The following is a 21,341-nucleotide window of genomic DNA, read 5'->3' as shown; positions in this document are numbered from 1 at the left end:
ATAGCTAGAAAGTGGAAGCAACCAAATGTCCATCAACAGAAGGATGGATAAAGAAGTTGTGGTACATATACACTATGGAATATTACTCAGCCATGAAAAGGAACACATTTGAGTCGTTCTAATGAGGTGGATGAACCTAGAACCTATTATACAGAGTGAAGTAAGTCAGAAAGAGAAAGATAAATATTATATTCTAATGCATATATATGGAATCTAGAAAAACGGTACTGAAGAATTTATTTACAGGGCAACAATGGAGAAACAGACATAGAGAATAGAATTATGACATGGGGAGAAGAGAGGAGAGGGTGAGGTATATGGAAAGAGTAACATGGAAACTTACATTATCATATGTGAAATAGATATCCATGGGAATTTGCTGTATAGCTCAGGAAACTCAAACGGGGGCCCTGTATCAACCAAGATGAATGGGATTGGGAGGGATATGGGAGAGTGATTCAGAAGGGAGGGGATATATGTATACCTATGGCTGATTCATGTTGAGGTTTGACAGAAAACAACAAAATTCTATAAGGCAATTATCCTTCATTAAAAAAATAATTTAAAAATATTCAGTCTAGGTTTGATGCATGAAACAGGGTGCTCAGGGCTGGTGTACTGGGACAACCCTGAGGAATGGAATGGGGAGAGAGGTGGGACGTGTTTCAGGATCAGGGACACATGTACACCCATGGCTGATTCATGTGAATGTATGGCAAAAACCACTACAATATTGTAAAGTAATTAGCCTCCAATTAAAATAAATAAATTAATTTACAAAAAAGCAAGAAAAATATTCTTTTAAATATAGTTTTTTTTTTAGTGGACTATACATTCTCCCTTAATACTATTGACACCATTTGATTAGCTTAGCAAACTTTTCCCCAAAGAGATAGTATGAGACAAGCACAGATTAACTCAGTGCAATTTCAAAATAACGTGCATTGTGAATTAGTGGAGTTCAAATTAATTACAATTAAAACAACATTCCCTGAGGTCTTCTGTAACTCATTAATAGCATTTAGCTTTGAAGAAACAAATATCCTTCCTAGGAAATATATTATCTTCACATAGTAACAAAATACTCTGTGGATATTACAGTAGTCTTCTATTGGGAAAATGTGATGTAGTCATATTGTTGATCATTTTATCATGTTGAAAAGGCAACTTGACCTAAATTTATGAGTCAAATGATGGCCCAAGTTCTTCCAATATGCAGATCAGTGACTGGGAAAATGGGGGTAATAAGAATACTTGTCTGTAAAGAATATATTGGAGAGAAAATTGACTGAATATCTCTCTTTGGAAACCACTTTTGAGAGAATTGTTACCATCTGCAGTTGTTGAGAAGGAGTGAGGAAAAATGACAGAATATTGAAATATATTTTTAGCACAATGAAATTGAAATCACTGCTAGAGTACAGTTCATCTGTGTTGTCTGAGAGAAAAATGTGCTTTTATGAGGTTAAATAAATTCATTTGGATAATCTTTTCCTTCATTCTAAATGCTTACACTTATTTGACCTTGAAATTGCTTTTGAGAACTATCTATCAACTCATATCATTTAATTGGCTGATATATGTGTTTCAGGAAATAGAGGAAAAAATTCCAGCCTTTCAAAATTCAGATAACAAGTTCATATATGTGATTAAATGTGCTCTAGTGGTGCTCCTTCTTATTCTCTAACCTTTATCAATTTGAAGATAAATGCATACTTTATAGACATTTTCCTTAGTGCTCTTCCAAAACTGAATTGAATGTTCATTATACAGAAATCACCAGTCAAATTGTTTCATTTAATGTATCTCTTAATCTCTGATAGAAATTTGCACACAATAGAGTTCTTCTACAGATCATTTGATTAGTTTCAAAGCTGAACTCTCATGAAAAAGGATAAAACATTGTTATAAATTTGCTTTGATCTTTCTTTTCCTTGCTCTTTCAGTAGCTTCCCAATTGTATCAAGAAGATTTTCAGTGCTATGCTTTAGAAGAATATCAGGTTGTAACCAATACATTTATTTCAGCAAAAAAAAAAAAAAAAATACTGTCCTTAATAGTTCATCATTTAGTCTTCCCAGTGAATAACTGTGAAATTTATGACATGCCTAATGGATTGATGGTGCTTCCCAGATGGTGCTACACTAAAGAACCCACCTGCCAATGCAGGGCACACAGAGGTGTGGGTTCAATCCCTGGGTCAGGAAGATCCCCTAGAAGAGGATACAGCAAACCACTCCACTATTATTGCCTGGAGAATCCCATGGACAGAGAAGTCTGGTGGGCTGAAATCCATAGGATCACAAAGAGTCGGAGACAACTGAAGTGACTTAGCATGGCAGAACACACAATGGGTTGACAGTTCAGAGTTTGGTTTAATGTGGTCCAAATGCATAGTAAAAGTATTTGAAACATTCAATTCGTATTTTCACTTTTTATTTAGAGTTTTGTGTGCCTTTAAGTTCCACTAATATTTTTGAAAATAATCTTTTACAAATTGGCACCTTCAATCTATTCATGGGAGTTAATTAGTCACAGTAGCAAAAGGACACTGTAGAAACAAATATCATAAGACGAGTGATCCTATTGTCACCTGACACCTCTCTAATATCCACTGAGACTTTCTGGGAACAAATTGAGTGAATTTACCATCACCAAGATAATGATTTGTGATGAGATGAGTAAGCAAGCATCTGGAGATTGGTAGGGTTGGAAGGCTTACTGTGAAAAGACTAGAGTTGGCTACTTTACAAATATAGCTATACTTCATATATATATATATATATATATATATATATATATATACATATATACATGTATATATATGTGCGTGTGTGTGTGTATATATATATATATATATATATATATATATAAATGTGTGTGTGTGTGTGTGTGTGTGTGTGTGTGTGTATGGTTTTTCCAGTAGTTATGTATGGTCATGAAAGTTGGACCATAAAGAAGGCTGAATGCGAAAAAATTGACATTTTCAAACTGTGTTGTTGAAGACTCTTGAGAGTGCTTTGTCCAGCAAGGAGATCAAGCCAGTTAATCCTAAAGGAAATTAACCCTGGAATATTTATTGGAAAGATTTATACTGAAGTTGAAGCTCCAATACTTGGCCAAATGATGCAAAAAGCTGACTCACTGGAAAAGACCCTGATGCTGGGAAAGATTGAGAGCAGAAGGAGAAGGGGATGACAGAGGATGAGATGGTTGGATGGCATCACAGACTCAATGCACATGAGTTTGAGCAAACTACAGGAGATAGTGAAGAACATGGAAACCTGGCTTGCTGCTGTCCATGGGATCACAAAGAGTTGGACATGACTGAGCAACTGAACAACAACAATACTTTTTTATACTAATAAATTGTTTCTCTACACAAGTCCTTTGATAAATTCATACTTCCATAATCAAAGATTAGATCTAAATTTAGACTTCCAAGAGTTTTATTCTTATATAGCAAAGTCTAAATTGAAAAAGTTATGTAACTTAACAAAGAGTAGATTTTAAATTAAGCAAATTCTTAATATCAACAACCTAGGATTGAATTTAGAGAAAATGACTAAAGAAGCAAAATTTTGACACAGTGAAACTGTCTATAATTGCACGGATATTTCTCAGATTTCAAAACATTGCACATATATGCTGACAGCTCGCAATACCAGCGACCAACAAACAATGAGAGATGACTTCCAGTTGCTACAGCATTTCTGATTAATCAACAAGTGTAACAATTTTTTTATATTATCAGGTTAGTGGGACCTCAGCAAAATAATGGTGACAACCTTACACTGGTTCAGTTTACAATGCTCACTAAGAAGAGTCTACCTTTCCTCTTTAAAAGTAGCATTTGATGAAAATAAAAGTAGTATTTGATGAAAATAGCAATTCAAATCTAATATAAGAAGAAAATCTTTGGAATTATCACAGTGCCCCAAAATAATCCCATGGATCATATCACTGAATAAATTTTGTTTCATGTCTATCAGCAGTACTTTGAAAGAATTAAAACTTATTTGTTGATATTAACTGATATACTTTAATAAAATGAATTTTAATGTATTCCTTTTAAAAACTCTGTGACATATTCTGCATCATGTAATTGTAAAATGTTCTAAACACCCAAATCTCTCTGAAACTGACAGAATGACATAAACACCAAATTTTTAACTACTTTAATCTTTTACATTTTATCATATTTTTGAAATAGTACATACATTATTGATGAAGAAGCAATGGCATTTTGGTGAAAAACATTATCATGCTAGCAGTATTATGATGCAAAGTATACTTCAAAAAGCATTATTTGCATTTTCCTTTTGAAATTAGAATGGAAAAAAATTTTTCTGAGGAGTTAGAAGAGACTACCCACTCCAGTGTTCTTGCCTGGAGAATCCCAGGGATGGCTGAGCCTGGTGGGTTACCGTCTATGGGGTCGCACAGAGTCGGACACGACTGAAGTGACTTAGCAGCAGCAACAGCAGGAGAGACTATTTTTATTATTCCTTAAAAGTTTGATTTATAGCCTGAACTTAGTATCTACTGAAGTCCAAAGCGGAACAAGGTCATTGTCTTCATATGACTTTTAACTTCTTTAGTTTAATGAAGAATCTATCAGACCTTTAGATTTTCCTTGTGGAAGATGGAAAAAGTGTCTTTTGGTCTATGGCCAAAGAGATTATGAAAATCATACATTATTAATGACCAATAAATGTAGCCAATGCCTTTTGTCCCATAATCTTGGCCTGTTTGTACTAATGAAGTGGACTTGGTAATAACTACTGCTGTTCTATAAAGCAGGAAGCCTGTGTTTATTTAGATTGGGAAACTGAGACACAGCTGCCTTGTGTGAGAACTCATTTGGCAAAACCTTCACACTTCGGTTTTAACCCATTTTTTGAATATATCTTATGAGAAATATAAATTGTTCAACCCATTTAAAAATTAATAATTTAACACTATAAACTTCCACTATTATAAATTCTGGGACCCCCTTGCAAGTGTGTTAGGTTCTTCAAATAATGAGTGCTTTAAATATACTGAATCATTAATAATAAAAGTTGTCCTGTGTATTAGTTAAGCAAAGGCTATTGCAGTTAAACATGTTAATACACATTTCAAAAACTGATAAGTCACTATTAACACAAAATCATTCATGATATTTTTGGATTATTTGGGGAAATATTTGTGCATAAACTCACTATTAGATACTTATTCAAGAACTATATTTTGCAAAAGCAAGAGTTAATATTCTTGCTTCTCAGCTTTTGGCTAAGACCAAGTGAAGAGTTAATGATAATGAGTAAAGAACAATTTATATTTTTAATGTAATTGATGACTTTTAAAATATGCTATTTAAACATGCTTTTCAACACAATTACAGTGCTGGTGTCTTCGACTTTGACATAAAGAATAGGAAGTACAAAAAATATTCAAAGATACTGAAAAGGTATCCTTTCACGCTTACTGAAAAGCAAAAACTACTAACTCTGCCATATATAATATTATGTAACATTCTTAAAAGTTATACTTAAAAAGAAAACTCAGAGATTTAAATTACTTTGGAGATTCCATTTAAATAATTGTTTCTATAAAATTTAATTTTATACTGAGAATATATATAACATACAAAATGGGGAGAGTGTGAGCTATTACTCTATCATTGCTAACTATATATGACCTGAAGAAGAGAAAGGATTTCTTCCTCTAATGATGCTCTGTTGTATGGCACTAATAAGAGAAAAGATAAACATTTGTGGCACCAGATATTCCCACTTCTGGGATCACCTCTAGGTTATTCTAGGCTAGGATTTGGAAATGTCAAAGTATATAATGAAACAAACGTGAAAACATTTATGCTAAAGTAACTTTGAATAAATTGATTCAAATGTGACAGAAAGCATGAAAACTTTTTCTAGTGGCAATATTCTTACTCCTGTTACAACATTTGCGAACTATTATCCATAATATAAGTGGTTATGAATTAACCATTTGGGATTAAGTATTGCATGTTATTTGAATACAATTTTCAATGAATTCTGATTTACCTCAAGCATTATGCATGTGAGCGTTTATTCAGTATTTTGTATTTCAATTAGTCAAACGTATTATGTTCCTAGTATAAAAATACAATTGCCTTTGAGAAAGAGGAAAAAGAAGCTGCTTTTCTTTTTTGAAGCACAAAATGTGTGCTACCTGCTTTTCTACTAGTGGTTGTATTGATTTGCATATACATTAGAGATAAGTTATTGAACAAGTAATTCTTTATATAACCTTACACTAATAATGCAAGTACATTTTAGTTGGTCAAAAGATAAACCTAATCACTTGCTTTTATTAATGCATACTTTATAACTGTACAGTAAATGTCACATGAAGATGACATGTGACATTCAGGGGCACTGAATACTACAGTCCTGGGAGTTGTGGCGTGCTGGCATAAAAAACAATTCTTTCAAATTGTTTTTTTTAGGAACAGTAATTGGTGGTCCCTTTGTATTAGGCATAGTATAGATTCAATACGCTATCTTAAGTTTTTTAATGAGGAGCATTAGAATGTTTGTACAGATGTTTGATGGACAAGCAATGAATCAAAGTTAACCTAATGAACTTTAATTTTAATGCTTGTACAGAAGACAACCTGTATTGAATTACTCATTACAAGATTTCAAAGACAACTGTATGTGCTATAAAAACATAATCACAAAGACAGTCTTCATTGAAACAACACTTTTTCTTCATAGCAAACTAAAGTTTCATTAAAGAAATAGATAAACTGTTATAATGCAACAGATTAATCATATATTTCTTACAAAATGGTTGAAGATACAAGGAAAAAATGACATTTCTTAAAATGTATGTGATCCAAATATATGTATGTAATTTATGAATGATGATCAATTTACTCCATTAGATGATTACAGAACTTCCACAGGACTGGAGAAACAGACACTTGGAGAGCACAAACAAAATCTTGTGTGCACCAGGACCCAGGAGAAAGGAGCAGTGACCTCACAAGAGACTGAGCCAGACTTGCCTGTGAGTGTTCAGGAATCTCTGGCAGAGCCATGGGCCAACAGAGGCCTGCCATGGGGTCAAGGGTACTGAATACTACAGTCCTGGGAGTTGTGGCATGCTGGCATAAATCCTTTGAAGGAGGTCACCTTTACTGCCATTACCCCTACCATAGTTTGGCCACAGGTCAAACTACAGGGAGGGAACACAACACCATTCATGAACAGAAAATTGGATTAAAGATTTACTGAACATGGCCCTGCTGATCAGAGCAAGACCCAGAATCCCCCACAGTCAGTTGCTCCTGTTAGGAAGCTTCCACAAGCCTCATCTTTATTCATCAGAGGGCAGACTGAATGAAAGCCACAATTATAGAAAATAAATAAAACTGATCACAAGGATCACAGCCTTATCTAACTCAGTGAAACTATAGGTCATACCGTGTAGAGCTACGCAAGAGAGACAGGACATGGTGGAGAGTTCTGACAAAATGTGGTCCACTGGAGAAGGGAATGGCAAATCACTTTAATAGTCTTGCCTCGAGAACCCCATGAACAGTATGACAAGGCAAAAATATATGACAATGAACGATGAACTCCCCAGGTCGGTAGGTGCCCAATATGGTATTCTATGGAGAAAAATGGAGAAATAGCTCCAGAAGAAATGAAGAGGTTGAGCCAAAGGGAAAACAACACCCAGCTGTGGATGTGACTGGTGATGGAAGTAAAGTCCGATACAGTAAAGTACAATATTGCATAGGAACCTGGAATATTAGGTCCATGAATCAAGGTAAATTGGAAGTGGTCAAACAGGAGATAGCAAGAGTGAACACTGACATTTTAGGAATCAGTGAACTAAAATGGAAATCAAATAGGAAATCAAAACCCATAGGTTTTGAGTTGTTGTGTTTTCATTGTCATTTGTTTCTAGAAACTTTTTGATATCCCTTTTGATTTCTTCAGTAACCTGTTGGTTATTTAGAAATGTGTTGTTTAATCTCCATGTGTTTGTGTTTCTTACATTTTTTTTTCTTGTAATTGATATCTAGTCTCATAGGGTTGTGGTCAGAGAAGATGCTTGATATGATTTCAATTTTCTTAAATTTACTGAGGTTTGATTTGTGACCCAAGATGTGGTCTACCCTGGAGAATGTTCCATGTGTACTTGAGAAGAAGGTGTATTCCTTTGCATTTGGACAGAGTGTCCTGAAGATATCAATGAGATCTATCTCATCTAATGTATCATTTAAGACTTGTGTTCCTTATTAATTTTCTGTTTTAATGATCTATCCATTGGTGTGAGTGGGGTGTTAAAATCTCCTACTATTATTGTGTTACTGTCAATTTCTCCTTTTATGTCTGTTAGTGTTTGTCTTATGTATTGGGGAGCTTCTATGTTCAGTGCATAGGTATTTACAACTGTTATGTCTTCTTGGATTGATTCCTTGATCATTATGTAGTGTCCTTCTTTATCTCTTGTAATATTCTTTATTTTAGGGTCTATTTTGTCTGATATGAGGATTGCTACTCCAGCTGCCTTTGCTTTCCATTTGCATGGAATATATTTTTCCATCCTCTCCCTTTCAGTCTGTATCTTAGGTCTGAAGTGGGTTTCTTGTAGACAGCATATATATGGGCCTTGTTTTTGTATCCATTCAGCCAGTCTGTGTCTTTTGGTTGAACATTTAATCCATTTGCATTTAAAGTAATTACAAATATGTATAGTTCCTCTTGCCATTTGCTTAATTGTTTTAGGTTGATTTTGTAGATCTTTCTTCTTCTCTTGTATTTCTTGGCTATATAAGTTCCTTTAACATTTATTGTAAAGCTGGTTTAGTGGTATGGAATTCTCTTAACTTTTGCTTGTCTGAAAGCTTTTGATTTCTCCATCAATTTTGAATGAGATCCTTGCTGGGTATAGTAATCTTGGTTGTAGATTTTTCCCTTCCATTACTTCAAATATATCCTCCCATTCCCTTCTGGCCTGCAGAGTTTCTGCTGAAAGATCAGCTGTTAAGCTCATCAGGTTTCCCTTGTATGCTACTTGTCATATCTCCTTTGCTGCTTTTAATCTTCTTTCTTTGTGTTTAGTCTTTGTTAGTTTGATTATTATGTGTGTTGGTGTGTTTCTCCTTGGGTTTATCCTGTATGGGACTCTTTGTGCCTCTTGGACTTGATTGACTATTTCCTTTTCCATTTTGGGGAAGTTTTCAACTATAATCTCTTCAAAATTTTCTCAATATCCTTTCTTTTTCTCTTCTTCTATGGTACCTCCTATAATTCAAGTGTTGGTGTGTTTGATATTGTCCCAGAGGTCTCTGAGACTATCCTCAGTTCTTTACATTCTTTTTACTATATTCTGCTCTTCAGAAGTTATTCCTACCATTTTATCTTCCAGCTCATTGATTCATTCTTCTGCTTCAGATATTCTGCTCTTGATTCCTTCTAGAGTATTTTTAGTTTCAGTAATTGTGCTGTTTTTCTCTGCATGTTTATTCTTTAATTCTTCTAGGTCTTTGTTAATTGATTCTTGCATTTTCTCCATTTTGTTTGCAAAGTTTTTGATCATCTTTATTATCATTATTCTGAATTCTTTTTTTGGTATTTTGCCTATTTCTGCTTCATTTATTTGGACTTTTGTGTTTCTAGTTTGTTCCTTCATTTGTGCAGTATTTCTCTACCATTTCATTAAAAAAAAATATTGTTTTTGAGGTCTCCTTTTCCCAGGTGTCAAGGTTGAATTCTTTCTTCCTTTTGGTTTCTGGCCTCCTAAGTTTGGTCCAGTGGTTTGTGTGAACTTCGTATAGGGTGAGATATGTGCTGGGTTTTTTGTTCCTTTATTCGTTTGTTTATTTTTTTCTCTGATGGGCAAGGCTGAGTGAGGTGGTAAGCCTTTCTGCTGATGATTGGGCTTGTATTTTTCTTTTGTTTGTTTTTTGTATGTGGCATCATGCACAGGATGATGCACAGGTGATGGACAGGGTGATGCTGGGTTTTTAATTCAAGTGGTTTCCTTTGTGTGAGTTCTCACTATTTGATACACCCTAGGGTTAGTTCTGCGATAATCTAGGGTCTTGCTCCCACTCCAAAGCTCAGGACTTGATCTCTGGTCAGGAACGAAGATTCCACGACTGATTTCTTATGGCCTTAAGTGAGATTAAAACAAATATCCAAAATTTAGAAACCAAAGATGAACCCCAGACTAATGGCGGTTACAAAATCAGGCCAATACTAATTAAAATAATGCAACATGCACATACACATATACACCCATCAGCAAAGTCAAAACAGTCCAACAACAACAAAAAGAGTACAGTAGACTGACCTGGCAAACAAAGGAACAAAGGAAATTATATTTATCAGTTAAGAACAAAACTAAATAAATCACAAACTGGAAAACAAAACTAAAGCAAGGTACCAAGTGGGGAATAAAAAAATGAAAACAAAGCTAACAAATACATTGAGAGGAAAGGAAAGAAAGAAAAAAAAAGAAAGAATAGATATGCAAAGTTAAACAGAGGTGAATGAAGAAGATTTATATACATTAAAGTTTGACTGCTGGGGAAAAGAGCAGTAGGAAAGGTAAACAAAGGAATAAATGTAGAAAAATATAATAGGTTTTTAAAAAAATAAAATTGTAAAAAAGAGAAAAGAATAAGAAAAAAAGAAGGAAAAAGGAAAACTCCACAGAACTGCAATTCCCAATGTAGAGGCAGGGTTTATAACAAGAACAAAAAATACAACCGAGAAAAGAAAGAAAAAATAAAACTCAAAAGCTTAATGAATTTTCATAGTGCCAATAAAATCGACAACTACAACAGAGGGGGAAAAAGGACGGGCGGGGGCGGGGGGAATCCAAAAGAATCTACAGTACATGTCAAAACATAAGAATAATAAATGTCTTCCTTGAGTCACTGCTTTCAGAGTGCTTTCCCTCGCTGGGAGTCACAGTCCACTTCACCTCCTTAAGATGCCCCCTAACACTGTGCTGATCTCTGGACCTGCTGTGGGGGCAGCTCAGATTCTAATCTGGTCATAGTGCTGTGTATTCTTGCCTCCAATATCCACAGCTATTAGAATTAGTGTGTTTTCTTTTGTGGGAGCTCTCAATGACCTTTTATATATTACATAGACACAGAGTCTGCCTAGTTGATTGTGTGGATTTAATCTGCAGCTTTTACAGCTGTTGGGAAGGTTTTGGGTCTTCGTCCTTAGCCACACTACCACAGCGTTTCTACTGTGGTTTTATTTCTACCTCTACATGTGCGTCGTCTTCTGGGGTTTGCTTCTGAGGCTGCCCTGGAGGGCTTGCGTTTGCCCGTGATGGCCAGGTGTGAAGGTGATTCAGCTGCTTGGATGGCAGGGATTCTGGCAACACCAGGTACTCAGGGGAGTTGGCAGCTAGGGCAGCAGGAAAGATAGTGCTATACAAGAGTATGGCAACCAGTATTGGCCAATACGCTCCAGTATTCTTGCCTGGAGAACCCGCCCCCTGCTCCCTGACAGAGAAGCCTGACAGGCCACAGTCTATAGGGTGGCAAAGAGTCAGACACTACCCAAGTAACCCTGTGTACATAGATGCAAGACTTTAGCTCCGCCTCAGTGAGAGCTGAGTGTGATGGTAGCACAGCTACTTGGCTTGCGGGGACCCTGGTGGCTCCAAGTGTGCAGGGACACGGACTGCCTCTGCCACAGGAGTTAGGGCCCTATCAGAGTCTTTTTTTGAGCTTCTTATAGCTGGCGATCATAAGGCCTCTTTGGCCAGTCTGTCTCCATAGTTCTGCCCATTCGGGCACTTAGCTCCCTTGACTGGGTTTCTTCTCCATTGTTCAGCATGCCAGGCACTTAAAGGGGCACCCTGGGTGGGGTTCTACTCTGTATTTTGACATATCAGTCACTTAAAGGAGCACTCTCATGGGGTCCTACTCTGTAGTTCAGTGTGTCAGGCATTTGATGGGCCAGCTTCTCTATTGTTCAGATGCCGGTGCTGTTGGGTGGGGAGAGAAAGGCTATGGTGAGGGCTCCAACCCTACACATGACTCAGCAGTATCGCCTTGCTTCCATGGCTGCCTGGCTTTCTTCCACAGGCATTTCCCACCACAATCCCCTCCCTCATATCCCCTCGATCTGTCTCTCTGCAATCAACAGCAACCCTCACCCTGGGATTGTTCCACGATCCCTAAACTCCAGCTCCCAGCCCCTGTGCCTTCCAGGGGACCTGAATCCCTGTCTGGGGTATGTATGGCTGTAGCAAGGACTGTCTGAGTCTCATTCCATTTGGGCTGCCACAGATAAGTTTTTTTCACTCTCAGCCTTAAATGTTTTTCCTCTGACTCAGACAATTGCCCTGATATGGGGATCGGACCCCTGCTTTAGTTGCCCCACCCACCAAGGACAGGCCCAGTGCTACTGACACTCTTGTTTTTCCCCCTAGTTCCTTCATCCTACCGAGTTTTGTGTGGTTCTATATAGTCTTTTCTGCTGGTCAGGTACTCCTGTCAGCCCTTAGCTGGTGTTCTGCATGCACTTCTGTGTCTGAAGGTGTATCATTGATGCACTTGTGGAGAGAGACGTACTCCATGTCCATCTACTCCTCTTTCATCTTATTCCCCCTTTAAAGAATATTTTAGTAGTACTCATTCAAATAAGAACTCTTAGAAAACTAATTATAATTTTGTTTCGTGCTTTTATTTAATATTGATTCACTAGTAGCTGGTGGACTTTTCTGTTCTTAGATATCCAAATATGAAGTTTATTATAAAACTTTTTAAAATTAAAACTAGAATTTTCACCCAGGTAGTCTGAATTCTGAAATTAAGACATTTAGCTAAAAACACTATTTTCTATAAATTGCACTCACATATATATATATATTGTGAATAATCTCCCATTTAATTAATTGCATATAGTAATACATTTAGTAGCTCTGGATATGTGTTTTCAGTTTTTTGTAGCTTGTGAATTTTTTTAAAGTCATAAATTTTACTAACTCTTACTATACCCATTACTTAAGGAAAAGAGAGCTTTTAAGGGACAAATAATATCAATACATTTCTGCTTATTTATTATTAAAACTCTGCTACCGAATTGATAGTCTCTATTCAATTAGTACTTGCATGGTTTATCCACTATGAATTAGAGTTAAGTGATAATTTTTTTAAAAAAAAGATATTTTGGATTATTGTCAAGGTTAATTTCTGAGAAAATATCTAGAGATGTACTTAATTATCTATATTTTATAGTTCAGTTCAGTCACTCAGTCATGTCCAAATCTTTCAAACCCCATGGACTGCAGCACTCCAGGCCTCCCTGCCCATTGCCAACTCATGGAGTTTACTCAAATTCATGTCCATTGAGATGGTGATGCCATCTAACCATCTCCTCCCACCTTCAATCTTTCAAAGCATCGGGGTCTTTTCCAATGAGTCAGTTCATCGCATTAGGTGGCCAAAATATTGGAGTTTCAGCTTCAGTGTCAGTCCTTCCAATGAATATCCACGACTTATTTCTAATAGGATGGACTGGTTGGACCTACTTGCAGTCCAAGGAACTCTCAAGAGTCTTCTCCAACACCACAGTTCAAAAACATCAATTATTCAGAGCTAAGCTTTCTTTATAGTCCAACTCTCACATCCATACATGACTACTGGAAAAACCATAGCCTTGACCATTGTTGGCAAACTAATGTCTCTGCTTTTTAATATGTTCTCTAGGTTGGTCATAGATTTTCTTCCAAGGAGCAAGCGTCTTTTAATTCCATGGCTGCAGTCACCATCTGCAGTGATTTTGGAACCCCCCAAAATAAAGGCTGTCACTGTTTCCACTGTTTCCCCATCTATTTGCCATGAAGTGATGGGACTAGATGCCATGGTCTTAGTTTTCTGAATGTTGAGTTTTAAGGCAAGTTTTTCACTCTGCTCTTTCACTTTCATCAAGAGGCTCTCTAGTTCTTTGCTTTCTGCCATAAGGGTGGTGTCATCTGCATATCTGGAGTTATTGATATTTCTCCTAGCAATATTGATTCCAGCTTGTGCTTCACCCACCTGGGCATTTTGCATGATGTACTCTGCATATAAGTTAAATAAGCAGGGAGACAATATATAGCCTTGATGTACTCCTTTCCCAATTTGCAACCAGTCTATTTTTCCATATCCAGTTCTAACTGTTGCTTCCTGACCTGCATACAGATTTCTCAGGAGTCAGGTCAAGTGGTCTGTTATTATCATCTCTTTAAGAATTTTCCACAGTTTGTTTTGACATAGGCAATAAAGCAGAAGTAGATGTTTCTCTGAAACTCTCTTGCTTTTTCAATGATCCATCGGATGTTGGCAACTTGATATCTGGTTCCTCTGCCTTTTCTAAATCCAGCTTGAACATCTGGAAGTTTGTGGTTCACATGCTGTTGAAGCCTGATGGAGAAGCTCTATACAGGAGCAAAAACAAGCTGACTGTGGTTCAGATTATGAACTCCTTATTGCCAAATTCAGACTTAAATTGAAGAAAGTAGGGAAAACCACTAGACCATTCAGGTATGACCTAAATCAAATCCCCTACGATTATACAGTGGAAGTGAGAAATAGATTCAAGGGATTAGATCTGATAGCCAGAGTGCCTGAATAACTATGGACGGAGGTTTTTGCCATTGTACAGGTGGCAGGGATCAAGACCATCTCCGAGATAAAGAAATTCAAAAAGTCAAAATGGTTGTCTGAGGAGGCCTTACAAATAGCTGTGAAAAGAAGATAAGTGAAAGGCAAAGGAGAATGGGAAAGATATACCCATTTGAATGCAGAGTTCCAAAGAATAGCAAGGAGCGATAAGAAAGCCTTCCTCGTTGATCAATGCAAAGAAATAGAAGAAAACAGTAGAATGGGAAAGACTAGATATCTCTTCAATAAAATTAGAGACACCAAGGGAACATTTCATGCAAAAATGGGCACAATAGTGGACAGAAATGGTATGGACCTAATAGAAGCAGAAGATATTAAGAAGAGGCAGCAAGAATACACAGAAGAACTATACAAAAAAAGATCTTCACAACCCAGATAACCACGACGGTGTGATCACTCACCTAGAGCTAGACATCCTGGAATGCGAATTCAAGTGGGCCTTCAGAAGCATCACTATGAACAAAACTAATGGAGGTGATGAATTCCAGTTGAGCTATTTCAAATCGTAAAAGATGATTCTGTGAAAGTGCTGCACTCAATATGCCAGCAAATTTGGAAAACTCAACACTGGCCACAGGACTGGAAAAGTCAGTTTTCATTCCAATCCCAAAGAAAGACAATGCCAAAAAATGCTCAAACTACTGCACAACTCTACTATCTACCTTAAATGTGTAAAATAAATATAGGAGAGAAAATAAACATTAGCAATTTCTGAAACTAGCAGGAATTGAGAAACTTTGCAATTAAACTGAACCAGAGGTGAATCTTGACTCTGGAATTTCTTGACTGTGTGATGTTGGACAATGCACTCAACCTCTCTGGTCTTTGGTTTCCCCCTTTATGAGCTATTATTATTTCTTCTACCTTGATCTTGATGGAGTATGTATTTATTTATTTCTACTCATGGTCCCTGATTTGCACTGCCCAGATTGATGCAAGAGCAAACAGGCAGAGGCATCAATTTGTATTCTTGCTTCATTTTCGAAAGAACATTTATACTTTTGTCCTTGCTCTTTTATTCTTAAAAAAAAAAAACTTTTAATTTTATATTGGAGTGTAGCTGATTAACAATGTTGTGATAGTTTCAGGTGCACAGTAGAGTGACTCAGCCATACATAATATGTATCCATTCTCCCCTGAACTCTCAACCCACCCAGGCTGCCACATAACATTGAGCAGATGTTGTAAACAGAAAATCTTAAGAAATCCACTAAAAATCTATTAAAGCTAATAATCAGGCTGAGAAGTGTACAGGGTTTAAGAGCAACATATAAAAATCAAGTGTACTTCTATATTCTAGCAATAAACATTCCAAAAAAGAAATTAAGGAAACACTTCCATTTACAATGGAATAAAATACTTAGGAGCAAATTCAGCAAAGGAAATGACAAGTTTTTACTCTGAAAAACTTGAAATAACTACTGAAAGAAATTAAAGAATCTACCTGCACTGTGGGAGACTCAGGTTTGATCCCTGGGTCAGGAAGATCCCCTGGAGGAGGAAATGGCTACCCACTCCAGTATTCTTGCCTGGGAAATCCCATGGACAGCAGAGCCTGGTGGGATACAGTCCTGCTGCTGCTAAGTCTCTTCAGTCATGTCCAACTTTGTGTGACCCCATGAGACGGCAGCCCACCAGACTCCGCCGTCCCTGGGATTCTCCAGGCAAGAATACTGGAGTGGGTTGCCATTTCCTTCTCCTGTGCATGAAAGGGAAAAGTGAAAGTGAAGTCGCTCAGTCGTGTCCGACTCTTAGCGACCCCATGGACTGTAGCCTACCAGGCTCCTCTGCCCATGAGGTTTTCCAGGCAAGAGTACTGGAGTGGGGATACAGTCCACAGGGTCACAAAGAGTCAGATACAACTGAAGTGACTTAGCACAGCCCAAGGCACAATGGATTGACAGTTAGGAGTTTGGTTTAATGTGCTCAAATGGATAGTAAAAGTATTTGAAACATTCAATTTAGATTTTCACTTTTTATTTAGAGTTTTGGGTGACTAACACATACATACATACTGAAATAAATTAAAGATATAAATAAGTGGAAAGACAGTCCATATTCAAAGATAGGAAGACTTAACACTGTTAAAGTCTTAAGTCTTAATACTGTTAAAATCACAAACTGATTTTCAGATTCAATACAATCCTATCAAAATCTGCAAAATCCAAACTGAATTTTTGCAGAAACTGAGTGGAGGGATTGGAACCTTAATATATTTCTGGTGGTAACGTAAAATTGTGCAGTCAATTTGGAAAAGAGTTTGGCAGTTCTTCACATTAAACATAGAATTGACCCCATATGATTCAGCAACTCCATACATAGGCATATTCCCAAAAGAAATGAATAACTGTGTCTACACAAAAACTTTTAAACAATATTCATAACAACATTACTCATGACAGCCAAAAAGTAAAAACAACTCAGATATCCACCAATTGATGAATGGATAAATAAAATGTGGCATAATCATACAAAGCATAATCTTGGGCAATAAAAAAAGAATTGAAGTACTGACAAATGCTACAACATGGAGGAACCTTAAAAACATTATGTTAAATGAATCAAGCCAGTCTCAAAATACTTCATTGAAAGGATTCCATTAATATTACGTGTCTAGAATAGGAAAATCTATAGAAGAAAAAGGTAAATTAATGGTTGCTTAGGTCTGTGGAGTTTGATATGTTTGCTTAGGGCTGTGAAGTATGTGGAGAAGTGGCCAGTGAATGCTAATGAATACCAGATTTCTTTTTGTAGTGATAAGAATGTCTCAAAATTGATTGTGATGACAGTGGCACAACTATGTGACTAAACATTATTGAATTATTCACTTTAAATGAGGTGATTTTATGGCATGTGAATTATATCTCAATAAAACTCTTAAAAAAGGAATTTCTATAAATCACAGATTTCAGTGAAAATGACTTGGTATCTATTTCCTCATCATAAAGAGGCAAATAACTCAATGTTGAAACTATGATGTATTCTTTTGTTGTAAAATTTAAGGCTGCCAGATCAGTTGCTTTTCCGATGGCAAGGAAATAAAATATAATTTTGTGTATGTTTGTATATTTCCTTGCATACTTTATGATTTAATATCACTCCAAATACATAAGACTTAACCTTCCCAAATATTTATAAAATATAACTGTGCAAAAATATAGAATATTTTAAATGTGAATCTCATAAGGACATTTTTAAAGTGTCTTCTAAGTGAAGAAAAGTAAATGGTTATCTAATGGAGAAAATTAATCTTATTTGTGACAATCATTTCTGATGTATTTTATTCCTTGGTTTTAAGTATGATAGGATAATGACAGTACCTGGACTCTATATCCAGTTGAGGATTTACAGGAATATGAATTTCTATTTTTGACTTTTAGGATTGTTATATCTTCTTAGAGAAATGACCTTTTAATAAATTATGATATAATATTCTTCATTATTGCTAATAGCACTCTGCTTTAAAGTCAATTTTTTAAAAATTAGTTTATCTATTTTTCGATGCATGATAAAGTCAATTTTTATATTGATATAGCTACTCTGTCTTTCTTTTGCTAGTCTTTGCATAGTATAGTTATTGAAATTTGATACCTATTGGCATTTTAAAATTTTACAAAAACCTTATAAAGGAGTTTTAAAAAGTTTTATAGTTTAGAGCTAAGTATTTTGGATCTGTAATCCTTTATGTTGCTAAACTCTGATTTGCCACAATTTCAGAAAATGAGGAATACAGAAATCAATTGTCTTTGAGATAATTATAGCTATATTTCATTCTTGAAACTGAAAGGCATATCTTAGAGTTCAATAAACTGTTTCCAAATTAACCTAATTTATTCTTAGATCTATTCTCAGGTTATTTAATTATATTCTTAACCACATCGTTAGCTATAATTGGTTAGTTCATTACATGTTTCTGTACTGGTTTTTCCATTCATTTCACTCATGTCATCCTTTTGTGTTAGTCAGGACCATATTTCAATGGATTTGTTTGTATAGATCAATGACCACAGCTTCCATTCACAGTCATAAACACAATTTAAAATATCTACATTTGGGAGACTAAGCCAACGTATCCTAATTATAAAAATGAAATGCCATCCACCCACTCCTGATTATTTATATAACTGTAGGAATTTGTGACAAATCGAGTACCAATTATGAAAATATTAGAAGCCTCTGATGTATTTATATATAGATTATTAAGCATTTTTGTAACAATATGATTTAAATAGCTAATAAACACATGTTTTTGAAACAAACTTTATCATTTATTTCCCACCTTAACAGCTGCAGAAATAACTATTCAATCTACCGTGGAAGAGGCCTCTGACAACTGCACTCAAGAATGTCTCATCTTGGGCCACTCTGATGCCTGCTGGATGCCAGCTTCTCTGACTGATTCCAGCCCTTCAGAGGCACAGGCCTCTGCTCTATGCCACAGCCCTCCCATGACGCAGACAACTCTTCGCCGACGCAACCCTCTGGTGACACAGACAGTTGCTCTCTGCCACAGCCCTCCAATGACCCAGGCTATAGCACTCTGCCACAGCCCTCCACCAGCACAGACCTCTGATCTCCATCACAGCCCACCTCTAGCACAGGCTCTTCACCACAGCCCTCCACCAGCACAGGCCTCAGCCCTTTACTACAGCCCTCCCCTGGCACAGGCTGCTGCAATCCACTGCAGTCCTCCTCTGCCACAACCTGCTGCCCTCCATCGCAGCCCTGCACAACCACCAATGGGTCTGCAGCAGGGTTGGGGGCAAGATGCTGGCCCTAAAGGACTACTTTCTCTTGACCAAGGAGCACAAGGTAGTACACGATCTCAGCTTTATGCCATGTCTGAACGACTTCATCCTAGTGATGATTCGATTAAAGTCATTCCTTTGACAACCTTCACTCCAGGCCAACAGGCTAGACCCTCTAGGGGTGATTCTCCCATTATGGAAGAGCATCCCTTATAAAGCTAAAACAGCTACTTCACATTTTCCAACAAGATGTTTATAATCAAAGTTTGAAATCCAATTTCAGTGAGTACTTCAAATTCTTAGATTTGTAAATAGCTATGTAAATAGAAACCTATACTAGAATCAAGTCTAGAGCTAGATCCTTAGTCAAAAGTTAAAAATAAATTTACAATTTGATTAATTCAGGATATGTATTTAAAAAGAAAAATTGAAAAAAAGTCGCATCCCTTTGTACAGAAAGTCTTATCATGACAGATATTAAGATAGTATATATTACTTCTGATGCACTGTATTTATTCTTTTCACCAATATGTGCAATATTACTGATTGTTTTCCATTCTGTTTTTTCTGGACTCAGTACGTAGCCAATGGAAAACTAGTAAATATCTGATTTTCTAAGAGTACCTTTATTCTATCTAAACTTTCGTTTAGACAACATTAGAAGGTGTAAGTACAGTAACATTTTGCCTTTTTGTTTGATATTTGTTGTTGTCTCCACTTTTTTGTTACTAGTTTTTTTTGGAAAAAAATGAACAATAGGAAGTGTAAATATCTCATATTTTTGGTCTCTGTTTTTATGTTTTATACTTCTATTTTAAGACTATATTGATGATATACTTTGTATATACATTTTCAGTAAAGAACTTATAAAAACTATAGATTTCTGTCAGTAACCTATTTCTCTACTCTTTAGTAGAGTTCGAGACACTAAAGTGCAATAACTGTGCCCAAATTAGGCAACTAACTGCTAAAAAGGGCCTCTTTCTTTTTTTGTTAAATTTATCTTTGTAGTTTAGTGTAAAGTGCATCAGAAATCATGTTGTATCTGTCATCTTAAGCCTATATTTCATTATCAATTGGGCCTTATCTTCTGAAATCTGTATATAACAGACTAGAAAATCACAAAGAAGGTCGATATACTGAACACTTAATTCAAATAAATATAACTGTAGATAAAACCACATGCCAAACCTGTAAGACTAAGGGATTTTTATCATTCTAGCTCAACCTACTGAAGAAAAACACTGATAACAAGATGAAAGTCAGGAAGGAACTTTTCAAGAGACATAATTATAAATGTACATCAAATGTGTTATAGTATAGAAGTTTAAGGAGATGTGCAGAGGGAGAAATGAAGTTCATAACTGCTTCTTGGGGTGGAGAAGAAATACGTCAATAACACACACACACACACACACACAAATCTCACTTATGAAACAAAATATGTCATTCTAAGCAAAGAATACATGAGTAATCCTAGGCAACGTTGGTTTCCTTTTGTTGTCAATTCTTTATTTTATTTTTTGTCCTCTTATCTGGCCATGATTTTCTATGTGCACATTTCATCAATTTACAGAAACACCATCAACTTAATTTTCCTACATAGCAAAACTGAGAAAATGTCTTGTTTCAGTTTTACACTAAATCAAGAGACAATTGATGTTTTAGTTGGGATGGGGGGAGTGAATATTTCTTATTGATTAAATTAGATATAGATTTTGTAATGTGTAACTTAAAAATATATAATTTATGATTAAACTGTGTGTAAATGTTGTATTATAAACTGTGGTAAATGTATAGTTTTATTGGTGAAGTTTTCCACTGAATGTTGAGAAAGCTTCTCTTAATATGCCCAGCAGGCTACATAGCATTTTGAGACTATATTATTCCCATTATGAAACTCTTTA

At 36.0% G+C, this 21,341-nt stretch overlaps 1 protein-coding gene across 4 annotated transcripts in view; it reads left to right on the top strand.

Annotated features, from left to right (window-relative positions):
• Positions 1-19,871, top strand: part of PCDH11X (protocadherin 11 X-linked) — an 868,063-nt gene extending 848,192 nt beyond the window's left edge. For 3 of the 4 annotated variants that reach the window (XM_081567466.1, XM_081567469.1, XM_081567465.1), the window contains 2 exons: positions 6,917-7,041; positions 18,974-19,871. In XM_081567466.1, the coding sequence (XP_081423592.1) occupies positions 6,917-7,041; positions 18,974-18,985 (137 nt within the window). In that variant the 3' untranslated portion in view covers positions 18,986-19,871. The remainder of the gene's footprint in view (positions 1-6,916; positions 7,042-18,973) is intronic. The other variant, XM_081567463.1, reaches the window with a different exon arrangement.
• Positions 19,872-21,341: the final 1,470 nt, after the last annotated feature.

Source organism: Giraffa tippelskirchi, chromosome X, assembly GCF_054371585.1.
Source record: "Giraffa tippelskirchi isolate mGirTip1 chromosome X, T2T-mGirTip1v1.2.pri, whole genome shotgun sequence".
Lineage (NCBI taxonomy): Eukaryota > Metazoa > Chordata > Mammalia > Artiodactyla > Giraffidae > Giraffa > Giraffa tippelskirchi.
The sequence above is the reverse complement of the archived record's forward strand: the minus strand, read 5'-3'. Positions and strand labels throughout refer to the sequence as shown.